Source organism: Colias philodice, chromosome 15, assembly GCF_061535455.1.
Source record: "Colias philodice isolate Cphi_HAF_F1 chromosome 15, ilColPhil1 Martin Lab GWU primary, whole genome shotgun sequence".
Lineage (NCBI taxonomy): Eukaryota > Metazoa > Arthropoda > Insecta > Lepidoptera > Pieridae > Colias > Colias philodice.
This window is the reverse complement of record NC_143100.1, coordinates 9,509,155-9,533,755: the sequence shown is the minus strand read 5'-3', so window position 1 is coordinate 9,533,755 and position 24,601 is coordinate 9,509,155. Positions and strand designations below refer to the sequence as shown.

Genomic DNA, 24,601 nt, shown 5'->3' with positions numbered 1-24,601 from the left:
CCCCATACTACACATCAATCGATCAAAAAATATTTCTTTCTTACAAAAAACTCAAATGTGCAACTTGTGACCGATACTGATAGATTGCTCTTAATAAGGTCTATAATTGGTAAAATAAACACATTCCTCCATGGAAGCCTTTAGGAGGAATCGATTGTCAAAATATTATATTAGGGTAGTTTGAGTTACTGAACTTGATCTTTTTATTTTTTTCTTCCAAAAAACTCAAAAGTGCAACTTGTGACCAGTACAGATAGATTGCTCATAATTAGGTCTATCATTGATAAAAATACCAGATTCCAGCACGGAGGCGTTTACGGGGAATTGAATTTTATTAGGGTAGTTACGATACTTGAACTTTTTATTTTTTTTTCTTCCAAAAAACTCAAAAGTGCAACTTGTGACCGGTACTGATAGATTGCTCTTAATTAGGTCTATAATTGGTAAAATAAACACATTCCTCCATGGAAGCCTTTAGGAGGAATCGATTGTCAAAATATTATATTAGGGTAGTTTGAGTTACTGAACTTGATCTTTTTATTTTTTTCTTCCAAAAAACTCAAAAGTGCAACTTGTGACCGGTACTGATAGATTGCTCTTAATTAGGTCTATAATTGGTAAAATAAACACATTCCTCCATGGAAGCCTTTAGGAGGAATCGATTGTCAAAATATTATATTAGGGTAGTTTGAGTTACTGAACTTGATCCTTTTATTTTTTTCTTCGAAAAAACTCAACAGTGCAACTTGTGACCGGTACAGATAGATTACTCATAATTAGGTCTATCATTGATAAAAATACTAGATTCCACCACGGAGGCGTTTACGGGGAATTGAATTTTATTAGGGTAGTTACGATACTTGAACTTTCTATTTTTTTTCTTCCAAAAAACTCAAAAGTGCAACTTGTGACCGGTACCTATAGATTGCTCATAATTAGGTCTATCATTGATAAAAAAACCAGATTCCACCATGGAGGCGTTTAGGAGGTATTGAATTTTATTAGGGTATAGTTACGATACTTGAACTTTTTAACTAACTACCCTAATAAAATTCAATTCCCCGTAAACGCCTCCATGGTGGAATCTGGTATTTTTATCAATGATAGACCTAATTATGAGCAATCTATCTGTACCGGTCACAAGTTGCACTTTTGAGTTTTTTGGAAGAAAAAAAATAAAAAGTTCAAGTATCGTAACTACCCTGATAAAATTCAATTCCCCGTAAACGCCTCCGTGGTGGAATCTGGTATTTTTATCAATGATAGACCTAATTATGAGCAATCTATCAGTACCGGTCACAAGTTGCACTTTTGAGTTTTTTGGAAGAAAAAAATAAAAAGATCAAGTTCAGTAACTCAAACTGCCCTAATATAATATTTTGACAATCGATTCCTCCTATAGGCTTCCATTGAGGAATGTGTTTATTTTACCAATTATAGACCTAATCAAGAGCAATCTATCAGTACCGGTCACAAGTTGCACATTTGAGTTTTTTGGAAGAAAGAAATATTTTTTGATCGATTGATGTGTAGTATGGGGAAATTGTTTGAGCCAAAATCATTTTTTACTGCGTATAACTCAGAAACGGTAGGATATAGGAAAAAATGATTGAGGTACAACTTGTAGATAATTTTATGGCCTTTCAACTTTTCCTTGAAAGTTTTTCTCTAACATGTACCGTTTTTGAGATTTAAGCGAAAAATGAAAAAATGGACCCATTCCCCCCCTCCCCCCACTCCGGGGCTCCTCCTAGTGTCCCGGGGTTTTAGTATGTTTATTACCTAGGGACTCTTGATATGTTTCCGAAGAAACATCTTACGTTACTAACTCACGCACTCTAGACCCCCCTTGGAGGGACTCATTCAATGGACTATTGAGGTCAACCGTTGTTTGTATCGCATCAATAAAACTGAGGTAATACCCAAGTCGTTCATTACAACCGCCTCTCAGCCGTGTCACTTTTAATTACTTCCAAACAGAATATTTAACTTGTCTGAAAGCCGAATTTTCATCCCACGTGAAGTGGATGAGGAAGTCACTTTCCACACCTCATATTGTCAAACGTCAATGCCAATGATAAATAATGGTCCGGGAGCCAGCAGCAGATTTTATGACCAAGTTCCTCTCAAGCGGTAATTAGTAAAATGCATCAAAGTATAGTATTATGAAGCCTCGTGAACGTCAGCTGGAGCTCGGTTGGGGGGAAGAGCGGTTGTAGCCTCCCGTATCAGCTGACGGTTTTTCCACCAAGATACAGCCAGCTGACATATATATTTATCCACAGTTACATATAAGCTATCATCAGGTAAATTTTTGTTTGAGAGGAAATAACGGAAAATAAATTTTTCTTTAAATTTAACTTTCATGTTCGAGACACCAGCTGACGTATAATACACCATGTTGTAACCAGCTGACTATTTTTTTTCGTTGAGATATTGGGTTAGCTACAATTTGACAAATTTTTAGCTGAGAGGAAATGAATGAATGAATGTATTTTTTTTCCTATGTGCGTGGGAGGCTACAACCACTCACCCCCCCAACCGAGCGCCAGCTGACGTTCACGAGGCTTTATAATACTATACTCTCATGCGTCTGACGAATTATCTCTTGAGAGGAAATAGTTAACCAAATTTGCACCTGGCTCCCTAACCAATGATATTTATTGAATGTGCACTTATCTTGTTATTTAAATCATAATGTTTGAATCAAACTTGTACTAGGTAGTAGTGAAAGATGTGTATTTTTAAGAGAAAAGCGTTAACTAATTACAATGACCCTCGAAACCTCATAAACTTCAGCACAGTCTAATAAAAATAATTATCTATATTGTATACAGTGGACAGTAACTAACTTCGCTGCTGCTGACTTTGACAAACAATATCTTATAGTTAGTATTTAAATACTATCATGCATACCTAAAAAAAAATAATGATAAAATAAATGTATTATTGTAACGTTTTTATGTATTTTAATTTTACACACACAATAGAAAATTTGTTCCTTTAATCAGAAAATAACACCTCAACAAGAATAATATTTCAAAGAATATCCTCGCTTAGTCTTTAATTAAAATAAACAAAAACGAACGACATAGAAGTTTATTTATATGTACTTTAATGAGCCAACCCCACTCGGAACGTAGAAATAACTGTGTAAAAGAGTGGTTGTTGACTGCCGACGAAAATTCTATTTCACGGTAGCCATGTTACTTTACGTTACGTTACGTTTGCTCGGGAAATGTTTTATAGTTTTTGAAAATGTTACGTTAATTAACTTTGTATAACTTCGAACAGACCTGTAGGCTTAAATGTGTGAATAGGTATAATAATCGATATTGTATCAATTTAAAAAGAAGCGTATGTCGTCCTTTACAGCGACAAGTAATTTAACAATCAAAAAGTTGTAAAAATTACGTCGTCAACCTAGACTTAGAATAGGGAGAAGCTCTAGCCTAGCTAAAATCTCAGGTAAATTTCATAAAATTAGAGGGTGAAATATGGAAAATTAACGCATTTAAATGACTATAAATAATAATCGGGATTCTTATCAACCTGGCCTGAATATTAAGGGTAGCAAATATTTAAATTTGAAAAACCTGAATGTCAAATGACGTCAAATCAAACAAATATTTTTTGTTGTAATAAAAAACACATTTTTTTCTGAGTATCTAGAGCTCGGTAAAACGCATACGTAGTTCCGAACCATACCTAATGTATCACTTTCAAGTGTTCATGATTCAAGGAAGTGACTAGAGCGATCGGAAATTACACTTTTCTTCACATAATACATAGATAAAAAGATCTAGCATACTGATTACTTTTATGTGCACGAAATTTAAAATAACCAACTTTTTGTTTATTTTTAATCAACAAAAAAAATAAGAATGCTGGCCATTGCTCTGTTATAAGAAAAGTAAAACGCTGAAATACTTGAAAATAGAGCACAAATATGAAGGAAAACATGTTGGGAGTGTATTGCATGATAACGCGGCGTACCGGATAGCCATAAATCAATAAGTTTATATTAATCTCCCGGCCTACGGTCGAGTATACTCATAAATAGTGGACCTCGTAGCATCAGCGATTTTGGACACATATGAAATCCACTGTGTGAATGCGATTACAAATCATTGCGGATATTCTAGACTTACAACTTTATAAACCACTCCTCTACCTAACTCAGCAAACGGACAATAATAGTATCTACCTACAATTTGTACTTTTATTTATTATTAGTTATCCGCCCGCGGCTTCGCCCGCGTTTTCAAAGAAAAACCCGCATAGTTCTCGTTCCCGTGGGATTTTCGGGATTGCGTCATTTTCCCGGGATAAAAAGTAGCCTATGTCCTTTCTCGGGTATCAAAATATCTCCATACCAAATTTCATGCAAATTGGTTCAGTAGTTAAGGCGTGATTGAGTAACAGACAGACAGACAGAGTTACTTTCGCATTAATAATATTAGTATTTAGTATGGATTTTCACTTTTAATCTAAAACGAGTTTCTAACCAAAGGATCTTTTGTAAATTCATTCATATAACATGCATAGAAATGACTAAGTACTTTTTTTTTAAATACACCTAACTTTTTTCATTATTGTGTTTACCTACAATTCTGTAGGAAATATACCTACGTGTACTAGTTGTACTTACCTACTACTTATTAATTATTTCACTGAAGTACTAACTGCTACATCTACTACACGCTTTAGCGAAAAATAAACGTTCCTTCTCTGTCCCTCATTATTGAAGTGGCTATGAACAGCCCACCTCCTCTGACCTTAATGGGTCATAAATCGATCACTTCTATCAATATACGTCACAAATATTGGGACGAACTTAAAATGTCGGAACATCCCCCGGGAAGCATTGACTGCGTGGTCTGATAACATGGTGTGACTGACTGGCTATAAATCACTAGATTTATATTAGCCTCTTCCTGCCGCTACAAAAACCGAGTTGCTATGAACTATTGTAACTAACCTATACGTCATATGCCTGAATCATACCTCATGTGTTCATAAATTTTCAAGCGCATGCAATCAAACTTTAAATGAGAAAAATATTCTTCTACAAAATTTCCCGTTTCCTGTTTCAAATCAAAAATACAGATAAAAAAAATGAAAAGCAACGAGTGTCTAATAAAATAATAAAGCGTAATTAATAATCAAAACTCGAAAGTTTATTGTTCTTTTCTAAACAAACATAAAATTAGCGGTCCATCAAACAAAATAATTTTAATAAATTAGTTACACAATTTTCAATGTAACTGAAATGATTTAATTAATGTTGAATAGCCAATCAAATATTTATTCACAAAACATTTCTAGGCGCAAAGCTTATTCAAAGTCCAAACCTCATTTATGTAACCGCTGATGGAATTTTTCTTGGCGACTTTAGAATATTTCAATTTGCCAGTGTATTCAGAGAATTCAGAATATAAATTATTTATTAATAATAAATTATAAGTAAATTATTATCATATTATTTGATTCAATTTGAGTACAATTTAATGAATTATGAACGAATAAACTGTGCCGTTCGGTTTCATCTGTGGACAAATCCACGGTCAAAAGCAAATATTTTTACAGCTTATGTGTTATTCTAGTATTAGGTGAGATATATAATGTATATAGGCAGGTATCTACATTAATAATTATGCATCAAATAGGTTCACTAATGGGTTATTGTTAAAAATAATCGAGTTAGAATTTCGCATATTCACCGTAATGATGGTACCTAACGCCAGCTGAACTCCATATATAACATTCTTTTTATGCTTCCCTTGAGAACCTGGCTACAATTCGGAATGCTTTATATTTGACTTTTTCAAACAAATGCGAGGATTTTAAACACATCTGCGTGCGGTTTATAAAAAACAACCTATGTTGTAGCCGTCTGAAAATATACTCGCTCCTGAATCGTTTTAAACCGAGGTTTACTGCATAGAATATTCAAAACATTTTAAACTCTGCATTCTCTTGAAAAATAAATAGTGTTGACTTGTAGTTTTTACTGTATTTTAATGATATTATTTTGTGCGTTGAATCAAGAAGTATGTTTACTTCCAGTCTCGCCTTTCATTGCATTTCTAAGATTCTCTTTGTAGGTAATATAAAGCGTTTCCACATTTTATACTATAGGTACTTAAACATTTTTAATCTCATGCGACAATATAATTTTAATAAAAATAACATTGGTGTTTTTTTTCCTTATGTTTTAACTTAATTTCGATTCAACGGACTATTTTAGAAACAACATTATCAGCTATAGGTACTTATCTACTTATTGGAAAAGCTTCCAAATATAAGATAATAGGTGGCTGATTCGTGCCCCTTTTATCAGGGTGTCAAAAAGTATTTTAGACATTTAACTTTTTTAGTGTTTTTTCCACCAACGATGTGCGAGGATGTGTAGTGAAGAATGTGTTTGTAAATAACCAATCATATTGCTTCATTAAGTTTGAAGTTTCAAGCGTTTAGCGTTTGAAGCGCCCGGCAAACTTCTTGGCCAAAAAGTAGCGTAGTGGGGGAAGTTTGCGCATCAAGTTTTAGTACATTTTTATAAGCGCAATACCTACATTTTATAAAAAATAAGTGTGAAAATCAAAAACTCACGTTAGCTGGAAATACATTACCTTCGCTTTCAAAGTGAGAATTAAGCATACTTCAAAACTAATTGGGTCACGCGCTTATACCGTATACGGTAAAGGTTATTATAGTAGGTATGTTAACAGTTTGGTAGAATTTCGTTTTATTCGGGTGTTATAAATTCTTAATCTAAAATGATATCTATTTGAAGATGTTAATTAGGTGCTGATAATAAATTGATGTTCATTGTCCGTAAGACACCAATTTTTGAAGAAATATAATCTACCGGTAGGTAGATTATATTATTTCTTCAAAAATATGAAACAGACTAACTACCAAGTATATATATTTCCATGCAGACTACCTATGTTTCGCTGGTTTTTAAATCTTCAAATAAGGCCAATTTATATTTACTTCCACGTCGAAGCACTCTTAAAACCTTATGTAATCATTCAGGTTCCTATAACGTATTCTAACGGAATACCATTGATCAATTGCAAAGAAACTTAATTAAATTTCAATGTGTCGAAGTGTAGAATAGCTGAGATTGTAAAGAACAACTTTCTTAATTAACGGATGAGTGTAATTAAGTTGGGAACAGTGTCGCGCCGACTCAAAGATTACGGGGCGGGGCGCTCTATTCAACTGAAAATCATTTCGTATTCAATACCTAAGATAACACTGGACTGAAAGAACTGAATTAATTAAATCTAACGAATTTTATCTTTGAGTATGTTTCTTTTGGTGATTGTAAAATGTTATAGACTATTTTACGAGTTTTTTCTTGAATGTAAAGCGCGGTATTTGGTGCGTATTGACTTGTGAGAAATGTTTTGTTGCGTTGGTTAGTCTCGTATATAGTCTCTACTTCGGTACTAATTAAATACTAGAGTTTGTTTCTTTCAATGCGCTTATCTCAGGAACTACTGGACCGATTTAAAAAAGTGGAGTTCTATTGGCTATATAGTATATACATATGCAGTATGCACCACGAGCAAAGCGCGTGACGGACGGAGTGTAAATAATTAATTTCTCAAAAATCTATAAAAGTTATCTGGTATCTAGTTTCACAGTTTCTTTTATTTACTTAATAACGTAGTCATTGCTTTTTATTTAAGGCTATACTTGTACATCAACTCAAACCACTAAGTATATAAAGTTCGTAAATAAAACAAATAAAGACAAATAAAAATCAATGCTTTATTTTCCTCTTCGATATACTGACTGAGGGTTCTGTTTCGTACTCTATTTCGACGCGCGGCTTCTTTCTGCTCGCCAATTTCTCTGATATATCCTGTAAATAAATATAATAATTTTTAATTAATATTGGTGGGAATAGGATTAAATATCTAAATTATTAACAATAAGAAATATTTCATAGTTATAGGTTATATATCAATAGGGCTAATTTGGCGTTTTTATTTACACCAAATAATTTATATTTATAAATTAATAAATTCCATATACCAAATAATTAAGCAAAATAAAGCTTTACTTTTTTACCAAGAAAACTTTAACTTCACTTTTTTTTTATTAATGTTGTTGGTGTTGACAAAAAAAAATAAAAATGATTGACGTTTTCTATACATCAAAATATAATTACCTCAATATCTGAAGTTTCAGACTCGAAATCACTTCCAACATCAGCATCTTCCTTTTTGCCGGATTCACTTTCCTAAAGTAAATGAAGTCGGTTAAAAATAAAGTACAACATATACAACTTGTAACTTTACAATAGCTATAACTTGAAATAAATTCAATTGCTATAACATGAATATTGTCCATTATATATTTCATTCAATAGTCCAAAACAATCAGTAATGTCCATTATATAATATTCATTCAATAGTCCAAAACAATCAGTAATGTCCATTATATATTCATTCAATAGTCCAAAACAATCAGTAATGTCCATTATATATTCATTCAATAGTCCAAAACAATCAGTAATGTCCATTATATATTTCATTCAATAGTCCAAAACAATCAGTAATGTCCATTATATATTCATTCAATAGTCCAAAACAATCAGTAATGTCCATTATATATTCATTCAATAGTCCAAAACAATCAGTAATGTCCATTATATAATATTCATTCAATAGTCCAAAACAATCAGTAATGTCCATTATATAATATTCATTCAATAGTCCAAAACAATCAGTAATGTCCATTATATAATATTCATTCAATAGTCCAAAACAATCAGTAATTTCCATTCAATTCATTCAATAGTCCAAAACAATCAGTAATGTCCATAATATATTTCATTCAATAGTCCAAACAATCGGTAATGTCCATTTTAAATTCATTCAATAGTCCAAAACAATCAGTAATTTCCATTCAATTCATTCAATAGTCCAAAACAATCAGTAATGTCCATAATATATTTCATTCAATAGTCCAAAACAATCGGTAATGTCCATTTTAAATTCATTCAATAGTCCAAAACAATCAGTAATGTCCATTATATATTTCATTCAATAGTCCAAAACAATCAGTAATGTCCATTATATATTCATTCAATAGTCCAAAACAATCAGTAATGTCCATTATATATTCATTCAATAGTCCAAAACAATCAGTAATGTCCATTATATAATATTCATTCAATAGTCCAAAACAATCAGTAATGTCCATTATATAATATTCATTCAATAGTCCAAAACAATCAGTAATGTCCATTATATAATATTCATTCAATAGTCCAAAACAATCAGTAATTTCCATTCAATTCATTCAATAGTCCAAAACAATCAGTAATGTCCATAATATATTTCATTCAATAGTCCAAAACAATCGGTAATGTCCATTTTAAATTCATTCAATAGTCCAAAACAATCAGTAATGTCCATTATATATTCATTCAATAGTCCAAAACAATCACAGAAAAACTTACCCCATCGCTTTCCATATCACTGTCGGCTTCAACAAATTCGTCCACTTCTGTCCTCTGCAGCTCTTGTTCTAGCTCTGGCTCTATTTCCATCTCTTTCTCTTCTTCGTCCGACTTCTCACTCTCACTCTCGCCGGAGATCTCTTCTGCTTTCAACGCAGCGTCAAACGCCATTTGCGGGAAGTTATAAATGTCATTGTACTGAAAAATAACATCAAAGTTATAACCAGATCATCTTTAACATAATTATAAATAAATAAATATTTCAGGACAATTTTCGCACACGGCATGATCTAATCCCATACAGGTAAATTAGCTTGGAGAAATTTTTGCATATGTAGTGGTGTGTATATTACTCAGATCTTAGAGCGCGTTTCCACTATATCGTTCTGGCCCATACAAAAATGTTTCGATATCCTAACATTACTATTTAATTTTATACTTATTCCTAGCAACACTTTTGTTTTCAATAAAAACAAGTTTTTATTTGAAAGAAAATGGTTTTGACTTTATAAAAAAAAATATATCATTCAATTTTACGTCCTTGAGCAAACGACAAGGCGACTACCGTGAAACAATAAAATATCGTGTCCATAATAATTTGTTTCATAATTAATATTTGACCATAATAATTACGAAACAAAACAAATAAATAAATCGTCACTTGATAGTGGAAAGTGGAAACACGCACAAAACCAGAATAAACCAGTTTACGCTGTCCGCAGGTGCCACGTGCAGTCGTTTGGTAGCGTTAGAACATAAAGCACATTTCATTCAAAAATTATAATTATTATGTACGTAGTTTAATTGATAAATTTTGTATTTGTTGATTGTTGTTATTATTTGTTATTATTGTTATAATATTTGTTGAAGTGAATTACATGTCCCGCAGCCGGAGGCCCCAAATGAAAACTCAGATGTACTTAAAAACTACATTTAATAGCTAAAATGAGACTTTTACACCCATGTCTGCACGATGCAGACCGGAGTTAAAGAATGAATTTATACAGTTTAATAATTATAAAGACGTAAGCTTGGATGCTAACTAAGGGAAATCGCATCCACATTCTATTCCCGTGCGAACGGCGTATTCAGCAGTTTTGTATGAAGGCAGGGCCATAACTAGTGTTTAATTTGTGTGTAAGTGTTGTAACTTTATATTGTTAATTCAATATGGCTCCAGTGTTAAAACATGGTCGAGGCAAGCCTTTGACTTCTCAAACTAAAGAATTAAACTTTAAATGTCGTTTCTTTTTCAGGTTAGTAAATTTTTCATTTTAGTAACATTGTTAATGTAAAAGTTATATGTATGTTAAATGAGCAAATATTCAAATAAAGTCTCATCTTTTTCAGAGGAGAAACACATATAGTTTAATTTAAAATCCCTTATATATACAGGGTTACTTGTAAAACACCGGCAACCTCGCAGGACAAGATAGCTAACATCATAAGTAACAACATTTCGACTTTTGATAATTTGTTAGATTTTATTTTCATACAAAAATAAATATTCATTTAATTTTCCGTCTGAATATTATAAACTCTACGCCTCCCAAAAATTACGTAAACAAAAAGCGAACGAGAGGGGGAAGGGGGCGTCGCGTCGTCCATCCGATAATTAATAGAACATAGACTTACAAATGTAAGGAGAGTACAATAAAAGTTTAAAAAATCATTTAAAAATAATTTATTGCGTTATGCCAAAAGTCGTAGAACAAATGTTGTTACTTATGATGTTAGCTATCTTGTCCTGCGAGGTTGCTGGTGTTTTACAAGTAACCCTGTATAAAATAAAAACTAAAAATAAAATGTTGTTTTATTTTATTTGCTGACCATACACTACTACAAACGCAAAAATTTCTCCAAGCTAATTTACCTGTACTAAGCTTTCGCTTGTGTTATGGAAACCAGATGGCTGATAAACATACATATATAATTTTAAATAAATACATATATGGATAATTAACACCCAGATACAGAGCAAACATCTATGTTCATCACACAAATATTTGCCCTGGGTGGGAAACGAACCCATGACCACTGGCTTGGAAGGCAGGGCCACTACCAACCAAGCCAACCGGTCAGTAAATGATAATGAAAAAGTATCATTAAAGAAAAAAAGCACTAGACTTAAAATCAAAAATTGTCCGACTTAAAAGTCTACCTATGCATGCATTAGGCAGTGTTCGAATGAGCTGTACTATAAACATTGAACATTACTGCCTCAAAATAAGGCGTAAACTGTCAATTATGTTATTAAAAAAAAAATGAATGTTTTATGCAAAACTGCCTAAACAGTTTTGATAAACCTTTAGAGCTAGCGCGCACGAGCAACTTTGTCTCCGCAACTATTTTGTCTCTCCCATCAATTGTATGGGGAGTTGCGTCGCTACGTGCGCGCACTTTCATACTAGCCCATGGGTGGAGAGACAAAATAGTTGCGGAGACAAAATAGTTGCGGAGACAAAATAGTTGCGGAGAAAAGTTGCTCGTGCGCGCTAGCTCTTAATAAATAATTGTGAGTGTAGTTGTTATTTATGTATGTTAATGAATAGCAGTCATCCACATATCACAAACCAGGTTTACGTATTTTAAATTAAGACAAAAAATATGACAATACTAGAAGAATTACATATACATTAATTATATAATTTATCAGCAAACTTGAGAAAATATAGCCCTTAATTTCCTTATTAATGGCCTTATGAGTGGCTATAGATTCATAAGTCATACAGATTATTTGGATATCCCAGTCGGCGCGCTCCGTAAAATTGGTAAACAACTTGCTTGCTATGTTACCCGAGACAGATTTATTTAATATGTCCTTAAATATGAATAAATCAAATGTTTTTAAATTATCAAGACAATAATTAATGAAAATTGTATTCTATTTTTAATATTTTATTTTAAACTACAATTCTTTGGGGTAAAACCTGTTAATTACTTGTTATTATGAAATAAAAAAATAAAAAATGTACTTATGTAAAAAGTGAAACTTCTTTATGACCTTAAAAATGTCACGAGTATGGCGTAATGCAAAAATGTCACGCGTACGGCGTAACGCAAAAATGTTACACTAAATTTTTGTCCAACCCCGATAAAGAAGTTTCACTTCAATAAATCACAAAAACAATATCAATACTCCAATATAAACTTACAGTTCCCTTCTTCAGTCTGTCAAGCAATTGTTTCTCTATTGCGTTGTCTATCCTCGCTGCAACTAATGCCTTTTCCTCGCGTCTCCTTTCACGCCTCTCTATCTTTCTTTGTATTGGAACTAATTCTTTCCTGTAACAAACATTATATTCAGTAATATAGTATTTTTATTTACATCTTTTGTTCTAGAAATTTTATAGCAAACTAGGTTTCCGCCCGCGGCTTCGCCCGCGCAGTCAAAGAAAAACCCACATAGTTCCCGTTCCCGTGGGATTTCCGGGATTACATCATTTTCCCGGGATAAAAAGTAGCCTATGTCCTTTCTCGGGTACCAAAATATCTCCATACCAAATTTCATGAAAATTGGTTCAGTAGTTTAGGCGTGATTGAGTAACAGACAGACAGACAGAGTTACTTTCGCATTTATAATATTAGTATGGATGTTGATTGTTGAAATTAATGAACACTCAATCAATATTGTACCTACCCTTATACATTAACACTGTACAAATTTTTTAAGTAAAGCAGATATTACATATTATATGTGTAAAAAAGTTATAAAAAAAAATCTGTGTCCTATCAAACTACAACTTTTTTATTAGTCCTTACTCCTTAGCAATAACAAAAACCTGTTGTTTTTAATTTTTTTACTCACAATATGTCAACCATTTTACCCAAATCAATTAAAAAAAAGTATATTATACTTACACTCTCCTAAGTTTGAGCTTCCTCATGCGTATGAGGTATTGTGTTATTTTTAAAAATCTTTGTTTACATTTAGATTTTATAAAGGATGGCCAATAAAGTAAATTTTCATTAATTTGATGTATGGCCTTTTCGAAATTCCTGGATAATTTCACTTTTTCCCATTGTTTTGCTGGAAACATGAGCCTAAAAATTCACAATCATTATTAACTCAAATTTATGTTCAATAAATAATTTACATTATAAAGTAAATTAATTACCTTTCTGCTGTTCTCATATACAAGTATATAATTCCATTCTCTTCTCTGATAGTTGCATATTTACTGTTGGCTAAAGGACACGAAGAGCGACTACATAAACCTGTTAGGTTATATTCATTTCGGCAAAAATGTTGCGTCTTCGTACTAAAAAAGAAGAAACACTCATTGATGGTGCATATCTCTAAAACATATTTTTATTAAAGCATTTATTATAATATACTTACGTTACTTTATGCGAACAATGAGTTTTGTTGATAATAGCCCACACAACCTAAAATAATATAAAGATTCATTAGAATTTTAATCACAACAAACATAACGATTATATATAAAATTATTATTTTTTATTCTTACATCGTCGTGCTGCATTTTTTCGTATACTTATTATTTTAAATTACAAGGTTTAATAAATGTAATATTCACGTGGTTATGTTTCCGACTTGACCGAGTGACATTTTTGACAATTTCCAATTTCGCAGTCAACACCAACACCAATAGTTAGACCACAGAGTATATGCGTAAAAGAACTACAGATGAAATATAATCCATAGTGTGTTCATAAATAACAGAGGAACGTATTATAATTAATAATTTAGATCGTTCATCAATCGACAATCGTTCATTATCGTAGAGCGAGAATAAGTTCATTCTCCCTCTACGTTCATCATGTCCACTTTTTAACCGACTTAAAAAAAGAGGAGGTTATCAATTCGGCCGGTAATTTTTTTTTTCTATGTATGTTCATCGATTTCGATGACTTTATTGAAATCTAACAAGTAATATGCAACCTTTTTCATTTTTTACTTTTCCGTTTTTGAAGTCGGTTGTTTTTAACGTAGTTACTTTTATCCATAAGAAAAATTGCACGTGGAAGAATATAATTATTAAATTTAGGACTACAGTGTACACGTATATAAATTATTCATATTATAAAAATAATAATGCTAAACTTTATGAAAATGAATAGTCATCAGCTCAGTATATAATTTGGATTGTTATTAATTATTATTGTTAATTATAAATTATATAAACCATTTTCGTAATGTTTAGTAAAAATTTCTAAGAACTTCTTAAATCTTAATTTTTGGATATCGCCTCAGTTCCTCGCACACTAGCTCGCACACAAGCTACTGTCAGACAGACTGTCGGACATTTCTTGCGGAAGTTTTCTTGCAGATGGACAGGCGGCCTAATTTTGCTGCTGTCAGTTTTGATTGTCTATAGTTTAAATTTTCTGTCGGTTATTTTTGTGTCGATCACGGAGTTTCGTTGCGTCGCTCTAGAGTAGAGGTTTAAAAAAATAACCCAGAATAACAAAAGACATAAACACGTTATGGTAAAAATAAAATTATCAAAGCTATATGTTTTTCTATGGAGTCCAATATATCTAAGTTATTAAAATAAGCAAAATGAGTGATAATATAAAGGTAGTTGTCAAAGTTCGGCCTCTTATTTCTCGAGAAATAGAAGACAAACTAAACTACCAATGGCGCGTACAAAACAATACACTTTACCAAATCGACCAAAGCGGTAGGGATTGCGGTCCATCGTTTACATTTGGTAAGTAATTATATCTTGAAGGTTAATAAAAAAGTTTGAAGTAGGTATGAGTGGGTCGCTTATTGTTATTCAAGATTGCTTCGAATGCAAATATGTACATTCAAGGCGCTGTGAAGGCCGCATGTAATGATGCATGTTGTGTATTTTTTTAGACAAAGTTTATGATAAGGACACGAAAACGAATGATGTTTATAATGATATTGCCAAACCCATTGTGGAGGCAGCAACTGCTGGCTTCAATGGTACTATATTTGCATATGGACAGACATCCTCTGGCAAAACTTATACCATGACAGGCACTGAAGAATCTCCAGGGATTATCCCGCTAGCTGTATTAAATTTATTTGATATTATTAAAAATATTCCTGACAGAGATTTTCTCATAAGGTATAATTTTTTTTTCTGTTTTTATTGTACAAGCTTAAAAAATATTAATCATTGCTACACAATTTTAACTTGCAGTTGTTGCAATTTTATAAATTATTTTACTTTGAAACAATGACTAAAATTCCTTAACAAATTCATAAAACAACTATTTGCAGAGTCTCATTTGTAGAAATATATAATGAAACGTTAACAGACTTGCTTAGTGCTGACAAAAAAGTTGTTAAGATACAGGAAACAATACAAGGTATAAAAGTTGATGCAACAGAAAAACTAACAACTTCTCCTGATGAGGTGCTTGAGATCATGATGCAGGTGAAATAACATTTGATTATAATATAAAAGTACATAAATAATCTTATATATAAAACTAGTGGTCCGCCCCGGCTTCGCCCGTGGTACCTACATATTTAAACTATCCTATCTCTCAAGTTGGATCGAACTGCACATGGTGTGCGAATTTTATTATAATCGGTTAAGTGGTTAAGGAGACCATTGAGGACAAACATTGTAACACGAGATTTATATATATTAAGATTAAGATTCTCATGTTGCTGTGTTTAAAGTTGAACTCCTCTGAAGGCTGGACTAATTCTCATAAAATTTTGTTTGAATATTGGGTAGGTCTGACAATCAGCTAATATCTATTTTTCTTACCCCTAAATGATAAGAGTAAGGCAGAACAATGTTTGCCGGGACAGGTAGGTAATTTAAATAAAAATTTTGATATTATGAGAACATTCAATTTTTTAAATGTTATTTGATTCCTTCATTGCATCTGAAGGAAAAATCTGTTTAAGAACTTTTTACAAATTTTCAGGGCAAAGCAAATAGACAAACAGCATCAACAAATATGAATGATGAAAGTAGTAGATCTCATTCAATATTCCAAATTGTAAGTAAAAGTTGTAATAACACTTATGTAACTAATGCATGATATAATGTTACCAACATGTGCTAAAAATATAATAAACAAAAAAAGATGTCATGGACAAAGTTTATTTACTCTGCGATTTCTTACAAGATAAACAAAAATTACTTATTGCTTGTTGTTGCATATACCTCATAGTTGTGTGTGACGTGATGTGTGAAAATGTTTTATAGGCATTTGTATTGAATCAGTGTTCTATAATTTTTTAAATACAGAAGTGCATAATCATTGACAACTGCAAAAAAAAATGGCAAGTGCAATCAGACTTGCACAGTTAAAAAAAATATCTTCATGAAATAAACTTATTTGGCTTTATTCTTTTTAGATGTAGGTAAAATAACAAAAAAGGGAGGCATTCAATTTAAATGTTTCTTCATTTTTTAAAACATTATTTACAAATTTTTTGTATATTTTGTTTAGGTTTTAATTAAAAATGGTCATAGATGTACTTCTGATTGATCCCATTGTTTTCAAAAAAGAAGTACATTCAAACTCAAACTCAAACTCAAACATTCATTTATTCAATTAGACTACTATTTGGTAGCACTTTCGAATCGTCATTACATAAGTATTTTTAACATTTACCACCGATTCGGAAAGCAGTCTATGGAGAAGAATCGGCAAGAAACTCATGAATTTTATCAAGACATTTTTGTATTGATAAAATTCATTGCATCTTTTCTGAACTATAATAAATGGAAGACTGTATTTTTATCTCCATAGACAATAGAATCTCGTGAACACATAGAGGGCGAGGAAGAAGTGGGTTCTGTACATGTGTCACAACTGAATCTCGTAGATTTAGCTGGTTCGGAGCGTGCGGGACAGACAGGTGCAACAGGACTGCGCTTTAAAGAGGGCACTCATATCAATAAGTCCCTGTCCGCTCTAGCTTTAGTTATAAAACAACTGTCGGAGGACCAGAACAAGTATGTATAGAATTTTAAGTAGAACCTCATTTACTATTATCTTTTCATTGGTATTAACATTAGTCAATCTAGTCCATTAATTTTTTAAATCTTAAGTTTAAATTGATTATCTTTCTTTTAACGGATCAATTGAATAATAATGTATTATAAATTAAGTCAAATTAAAACATTCATGACAAATATATAAGCAAAAAGGCTTATATAAACGCTTTAAATAAATAAATATCAAGATTATTATTCATTATATTCTTACAAACAAAATTTTTTGAAATAACATAAAATAATTATGTTTCAAATGTTTTACTAATCAATGCAACTTATCAATTTTTGATATACCTACTTAAAGAAATTTGAATATTTCATTCTGTTCTTATTAGATAACCCTATCTATCTTATCAAAGGTACATTTAAATTGATTTCTACATCATACACAATATTAATGTGTTATACAACATGTTTAGATTCTAAAACATATTTAACTGCAAAGTTGATAAAAAACTAACTTCATAACTTAGTTTACTTACCACTTTGTAGTAAAGTATATTTATACAAATTCATATTTTCAGACACGTGAATTACCGCGATAGTAAATTGACGCGGATCTTGCAAAACTCACTTGGTGGCAATGCCAAAACTAGTATAATATGTGCAGTGACACCCGCAAGTGTAGAAGAAACTATATCCACTTTACAGTAAGTTACATGCAATCTATATAGAAAATATTATGTCAAGGTGTTATGACTGTTTTGTTAACATCTTTATATTATAACTAGAAAACCCGGCGAACTTCGTTTCGCCACCAGATGGCTTCGTTTTATGTAACATTTCATTTTTTTCCGCTTTTCTGTTGAAATTTTTCCCGAATTTTCTTTGCTATATACCTCATGGAGCCCGAGAACTTTCCAATGAATGCAAAACCGTGGAAATCGGTTCGTGCGCTCTGGAGTTATAGCGTCAGGAAGGAAAACCTGACTTATTTTTATATAGTAGATTTTTAACAAAAGAAAATCTGCTTGTGGTCCTTGTGGAATCGAAACTACATATTAAATTTGTATTCAATACTTACAGCCTTCTTTCCATGTATTATCTTAATTTTCAATAACATGAATTTGCTAGACTAAATATTTCTGTTACGATTCTGGCATTTCCTTTATAATAATATTGTCCAATTTCAGATTTGCAAATAGAGCTAAAGCAATTAAAAACACACCTGCCGTGAATGCAGTTGCAACCAACACAAGTATGATACAAAACTTAACGAAACAGTTATGCATGTTAAAGACTGCGCTGGAAAATAAGAAGAATGTAGAGGTAATGATTATGGCTGAGACTTATTTTTTATATATTTTTTTTCCAATATTTGTTGACCATGAAACGAAAAAAGAATCTGTGTAAATAAAAGTAATTATATGTGGTGGATGTTTTCGGAACTTATGCGCATAAATTTTGCGCAAAAATAGAATTAATACCTAATCAAAATTTACGTCGAATTACAGCAAGACAACTGCAACCTGCAAAAGCAAATAGCGCACCTACAGAAACTAATTATAAACGGTTTCCACCAAAGAAGTAGTACGGATTTAATAACGGGAGCTCGGAGGAAGTTACACCAACCAAGACGTATAACAATATCAACATTGCATCCCATACAAGAAGACACTGTGCCTAGCAACATTCCTAAATTCTGTACGCCCAGTTTAAAGTACAAGTGAGTTTCATCCATACAAATATTATAAATGCGAAACTCTGTCTGTCTGTCTGTTACTCAATCACGCCTTAACTACTGAACTAATTTACATGAAATTTGGTATAGATATATTTTGATACCCGAGAAAGTACAGCTACTTTTTACCCCGGGACATAGGTTTTATTCCGGAAATCCCACGGGAACGGGAACTATGCGGGTTTTCCTTTGACTGCGCGGGCGATGCCGCGGGTGGAAAGCTAGATAATTCTTATAAAATGTGTTAAATTTATTGTTTATTGTGTGAATATGAATCTGAAAATTCATGGGTGTAAAGATTTTTGTTGCAATAATTTTGGCTAAACTAAACAGTAAACTATTTTGAATGGGAAAAGTAACATTCCTACATCATTCTAAATGACCATTTCAATGTATAGTAATAACATAACAAAGTATAGTGTCGTTTTTATCATAAAAATAAATGTGTGTTATAAGGATAACAAAAAGCGAATTCTTCATATTTTTTTAGTATGTAGGTATATTCATATAGGTATGTTTACAGTTTATAGAACATTTCTCGTATCCGTAATGTGTGCTCGCCTTTTGATTTTTGGAATTTGCAAAAAATGTAAAATTCTTGATGACTTTAAAAAAAATAATTGTGAGGTCAATGTCAAAATAGACATTCAATTTTAGTTTTACTTTTTATTTATTTTAAAATAATACAATAGTTTTGTTATAGTTTCAACCTTATTTTCATTTCTAATATAATAATGATGATAATCAAAAATGATTGTATCAATTTTTACGCGCCTCCGATTGAAACGACGAAATTCTTATTATAGGTACCCACAAATAGTTATTTGTTTGAATTATAATATAGTCCATTGAATGAATCCCTCCAAGGGGGGTCTAGAGTGCGTGAGTTAGTAACGTAAGATGTTTCTTCAGAAACATGTCAAGAGTCCCTAGGTAATAAACATACTAAAACCCCGGGCCACTAGGAGGAGCCCCGGAGTGGGGGGAGGGGGGAAATGGGTCCATTTTTTTCATTTTTCGCTTAAATCTCAAAAACGGTACATGTTAGAGAAAAACTTTCAAGGAAAAGTTGAAAGGCCATAAAATTATCTACAAGTTGTACCTGAATCATTTTTTCCTATATCCTACCGTTTCTGAGTTGTACGCAGTAAAACATGATTTTGGCTCAAACAATTTCCACATCAATCGATCAAAAAATATTTCTTTCTTCCAAAAAACTCAAATGTGCAACTTGTGACCAGTACTGATAGATTGCTCTTAATTAGTTCTATAATTGGCAAAATAAACACATTCCTCCATGGAAGCCTTTAGGAGGAATCGATTGTCAAAATATTATATTAGGGTAGTTTGAGTTACTGAACTTGATCTTTTTATTTTTTTCTTCCAAAAAACTCAAAAGTGCAACTTGTGACCGGTACAGATAGATTACTCATAATTAGGTCTATCATTGCTAAAAATACCAGATTCCACCACGGAGGCGTTTACGGGGAATTGAATTTTATCAGGGTAGTTACGATACATGAACTTTTTATTTTTTTTTCTTCCAAAAAGCTCAAAAGTGCAACTTGTGACCGGTACAAATAGATTGCTCATAATTAGGTCTATCATTGATAAAAATACCAGATTCCACCATAGAGGCGTTTACGGGGAATTGAATTTTATAAGTGTAGTTAGAATTTTATAAGTGTAAAAAGTTCATGTATCGTAACTATCCTAATAAAATTCAATACCTCCTAAACGCCTCCATGGTGGAATCTGGTTTTTTTATCAATGATAGACCTGATTATGAGCAATCTATCGGTACCGGTCTCAAGTTGCACTTTTGAGTTTTTTTGGAAGAAAAAAAATAAAAAGTTCAAGTATCGTATCTACCCTAATAAAATTCAATTCCCCGTAAACGCCTCCGTGGTGGAATCTAGTATTTTTATCAATGATAGACCTTATTATGAGCAATCTATCTGTACCGGTCACAAGTTGCACTTTTGAGTTTTTTGGAAGAAAAAAATAAAAAGATCAAGTTCAGTAACTCAAACTACCCTAATATAATATTTTGACAATCGATTCCTCCTAAAGGCTTCCATGGAGGAATGTGTTTATTTTATCAATTATAGACCTAATTAAGAGCAATCTATCAATACCGGTCACAAGTTGCACTTTTGAGTTTTTTGGAAGAAAAAAATAAAAAGATAAAGTTCAGTAACTCAAACTACCCTAATATAGTATTTTGACAATCGATTCCTCCTAAAGGCTTCCATGGAGGAATGTGTTTATTTTACCAATTATAGACCTAATTAAGATCAATCTATCAGTATCGGTCACAAGTTGCACTTTTGAGTTTTTTTGGAGAAAAAAAATAAAAAGTTCAAGTATCGTATTTACCCTAATAAAATTCAATTCCCCGTAAACGCCTCCGTGGTGGAATCTGGTATTTTTATCAATGATAGACCCAATTATGAGCAATCAATCTGTACCGGTCACAAGTTTCACTTTTGAGTTTTTTGGAAGAAAAAAATAAAAAGATAAAGTTCAGTAACTCAAACTACCCTAATATAGTATTTTGACAATCGATTCCTCCTAAAGGCTTCCATGGAGGAATGTGTTTATTTTACCAATTATAGACCTAATTAAGATCAATCTATCAGTATCGGTCACAAGTTGCACTTTTGAGTTTTTTTGGAGAAAAAAAATAAAAAGTTCAAGTATCGTATTTACCCTAATAAAATTCAATTCCCCGTAAACGCCTCCGTGGTGGAATCTGGTATTTTTATCAATGATAGACCCAATTATGAGCAATCAATCTGTACCGGTCACAAGTTGCACTTTCGAGCTTTTTGGAAGAAAAAAATAAATAGATGAAGTTCAGTAACTCAAACTACCATAATATAATATTTTGACAATCGATTCCTCCTAAAGGCTTCCATGGAGGAATCTGTTTATTTTACCAATTATAGACCTAATTAAGAGCAATCTATCAGTACCGGTCACAAGTTGCACATTTGAGTTTTTTGGAAGAAAGAAATATTTTTTGATCGATTGATGTGGAAATTGTTTGAGCCAAAATCATGTTTTACTGCGTATAACTCAGAAACGGTAGGATATAGGAAAAAATGATTCAGGTACAACTTGTAGATAATTTTATGGCCTTTCAACTTTTCCTTGAAAGTTTTTCTCTAACATGTACCGTTTTTGAGATTTAAGCGAAAAATGAAAAAATGGACCCATTTCCCCCCTCCCCCCACTCCGGAGCTCCTCCTAGTGGCCCGGGGTTTTAGTATGTTTATTACCTAGGGACTCTTGACATGTTTCCGAAGAAACATCTTACGTTACTAACTCACGCACTCTAGAACTTTTTATTCAATGGACTAATAATAAATTTCACATTCAATTATTATCACTACATTATACATGTATAAAACAAGTCGCTTTCTCTGTACCTATGTTACTTTGTTTGCTTAAATCTTTAAAACTACGCAACGGATTTTGATGCGGTTTTTTTTAATAGATAGAGAGATTCAAGAAGAAGGTTTTAGTATATAATTTATTAGGTTTTAGACAAAGTGGGCGAAGCCGCGGGCGGTAAGCTAGTATAATATAATACTCTTTATTTTCTAAATTGTATGGTAAAGAATATGTTCTTCATTTTTAGTCCATTGCACGTACCCAGTAGTTCCGATTTCACACCCATAAGTGGAACAGCATCTCTATCCAGCCTTCAAGAGGAAACTCCAAGGCTAGTGACACCGCCTCTCACGGAAAGAAATGTTAATTTTACCGAGGAAATTATAAATTTAGGTAAGAATGGTCACTTTGTATTTTCTAATGTTTGATTTTACGCGAGTATTATACATTTAGGGGGTTTTTTTATTTATTTACGGGGAGACTCCCCGTGACCACGCTCGCTGTAAAGTGTTCGAAACGTCGGGAAAATAATAGAATGAATAAATCGCGTTTAAAATCCGTTAAAAAGTCTTTAATTTCTAAAAGAATGGTCACTGTGTATAAACAAATGCTCTTGTTCGAATAAAAAAGACGTGTGGCACTCGGGGACTGCCGCGGTAAAGCTATTGCATGCTATGCCTTCAAGCCACACCTCCGCGCCCGTCGGAGTGGGGAGCGTGAGGTTTTTTCGTTACGGAATTTCTGGATTCGGTTCCCGCGCTCAAGACCCGCGAAAGAAGCTATGCAATAGCTTAAAAATATATGTTAATATCTTGTCGTAAATAAGTTTGATTGTTGCCTATACAAGGGAGAAATTTCAAAATTGATTAAGTAGTTTTTAATTTCATTCATTAGCTTAATACATGATACATTAGCTATAATGATTATTGCTTTTTATTTTTTAATGTGTAAGCTTATAAGCTTATACAAATCATGCTCATTTCTTGGACAATTATCATGTTTAAACATTTTATTTAACATTTAATTAAATTTATTATTAATTACATATATCGTATTATTAATTTATTAATAATAAATTTTATTTTCAGATAGTGACGACGAGAATACTCCAGACGTACCTTGTTCGCCATATCATAAATGCTACAGTATGTATTTGCTACCTAATAATTGTTTTTACTGAATTTTACATGTAAAATATAGACTCAGGCAAATAAATGACTAAGCAAAGGTAGAATTTATCCTAAATTTTGTTCTCTTCGTAGTTTACGGTGTTATTTATATTACTAGCCGTCCGCACGCGCCCGTGTTTTCAAAGAAAACCTGAAAAGCTCCCGTTCCCGTGTGATTTCCGGGATAAAACCTATGCTATGTGTTAATCCAAGTTACCCTCTATATGTATGCTAAATTTCATTGTAATCGGTTCAGTAGTTTTTGCTTGAAATTACTGAATTATTTATTAAGAGTAACATACATATATACATCCATCCTCATAAACTTTCGCATGTATGATATTAGTAGGATAGGATTGTACATTCTAAAAAAAATAATTGCTATTTAATTTAACAAATAAGTTTTTCAAAAAAACTTTATTGTGGACTTAAGCCTTCGATTAATTAAAACAGAATCATCTAAAACTCCACCGTGCGTATTACGAAAGCAAGCTAAACAAGCCGAGAAGAATCTAAAAGAAATAGTTGAATTGACCGAAAGAGAGAAACAATATTCTCCGAGTGTGGTATGTATCCTTATTACTTGGTATTTATATATTCTTATTATTAGATAAATAACGAAAGTGGGGTTGTTAACTTTTAAAGCTTCTTGTATCTAATACCACTGACTTATATTATTTGTTAGCATTCTTAGCGTTATAAAATTCATTCATGCATAAGATAAACGCAATATTTATTCAATCGTAGTGCTTTGGTCTTGGCCTTAATTACTTACTATAGTGTTACTTATATCTATCACCATGATCATGCTATACCTGTCTGTAGCTTTACAATTGTCACATTAGATAAACTATTATTAAGTGTTTAATTATGATTGGTTTGTATTAATGTATTTATAACA

At 32.1% G+C, this 24,601-nt stretch overlaps 2 protein-coding genes across 4 annotated transcripts in view; one reads left to right on the top strand and one right to left on the bottom strand.

Moving 5' to 3' along the window:
- Positions 1-7,768: 7,768 nt before the first annotated feature.
- Rbm13 (RNA-binding motif protein 13) lies at positions 7,769-14,698 on the bottom strand. Of its 2 annotated transcripts, none has more exons than XM_089703864.1 (8): positions 14,638-14,698; positions 13,830-13,876; positions 13,606-13,749; positions 13,349-13,531; positions 12,643-12,772; positions 9,488-9,685; positions 8,192-8,263; positions 7,769-7,882 (listed from the first exon to the last, which is right to left on the bottom strand). In XM_089703864.1, the coding sequence occupies exons 1-8, from the start codon at positions 14,638-14,640 to the stop codon at positions 7,781-7,783; spliced, it is 879 nt and encodes a 292-aa protein (XP_089559990.1). In that variant the 5' UTR covers positions 14,641-14,698; the 3' UTR covers positions 7,769-7,780. The 2 variants fall into 2 exon arrangements, with proteins under 2 accessions (XP_089559990.1, XP_089559989.1); XM_089703863.1 differs by lacking the exon at positions 14,638-14,698 and adding an exon at positions 13,960-14,102.
- Positions 14,699-14,747: 49 nt separating this feature from the next.
- LOC149482454 (uncharacterized) overlaps positions 14,748-24,601 on the top strand; it is a 29,024-nt gene continuing 19,170 nt past the window's right edge. For both annotated transcript variants that reach the window (XM_089703846.1, XM_089703845.1), the window contains exons 1-11: positions 14,748-15,165; positions 15,318-15,552; positions 15,708-15,864; positions 16,370-16,444; positions 17,204-17,409; positions 17,976-18,101; positions 18,585-18,720; positions 18,906-19,117; positions 22,779-22,924; positions 23,620-23,676; positions 24,154-24,266. In XM_089703846.1, coding sequence (XP_089559972.1) covers positions 15,015-15,165; positions 15,318-15,552; positions 15,708-15,864; positions 16,370-16,444; positions 17,204-17,409; positions 17,976-18,101; positions 18,585-18,720; positions 18,906-19,117; positions 22,779-22,924; positions 23,620-23,676; positions 24,154-24,266 — 1,614 coding nt within the window. In that variant the 5' untranslated portion in view covers positions 14,748-15,014. The remainder of the gene's footprint in view (positions 15,166-15,317; positions 15,553-15,707; positions 15,865-16,369; positions 16,445-17,203; positions 17,410-17,975; positions 18,102-18,584; positions 18,721-18,905; positions 19,118-22,778; positions 22,925-23,619; positions 23,677-24,153; positions 24,267-24,601) is intronic.

Excerpts from the sequence above, each read along its gene's own strand:
- Rbm13 (XM_089703863.1), bottom strand. Across the intron at positions 9,686-12,642 it reads ACAGACTGAAGAAGGGAACT|TACAATGACATTTATAACTT; the intron begins GTAAGTTTATAT and ends GTTATTTTTCAG. Across the intron at positions 8,264-9,487 it reads GTGATATGGAAAGCGATGGG|GAAAGTGAATCCGGCAAAAA; the intron begins GTAAGTTTTTCT and ends CATTTACTTTAG.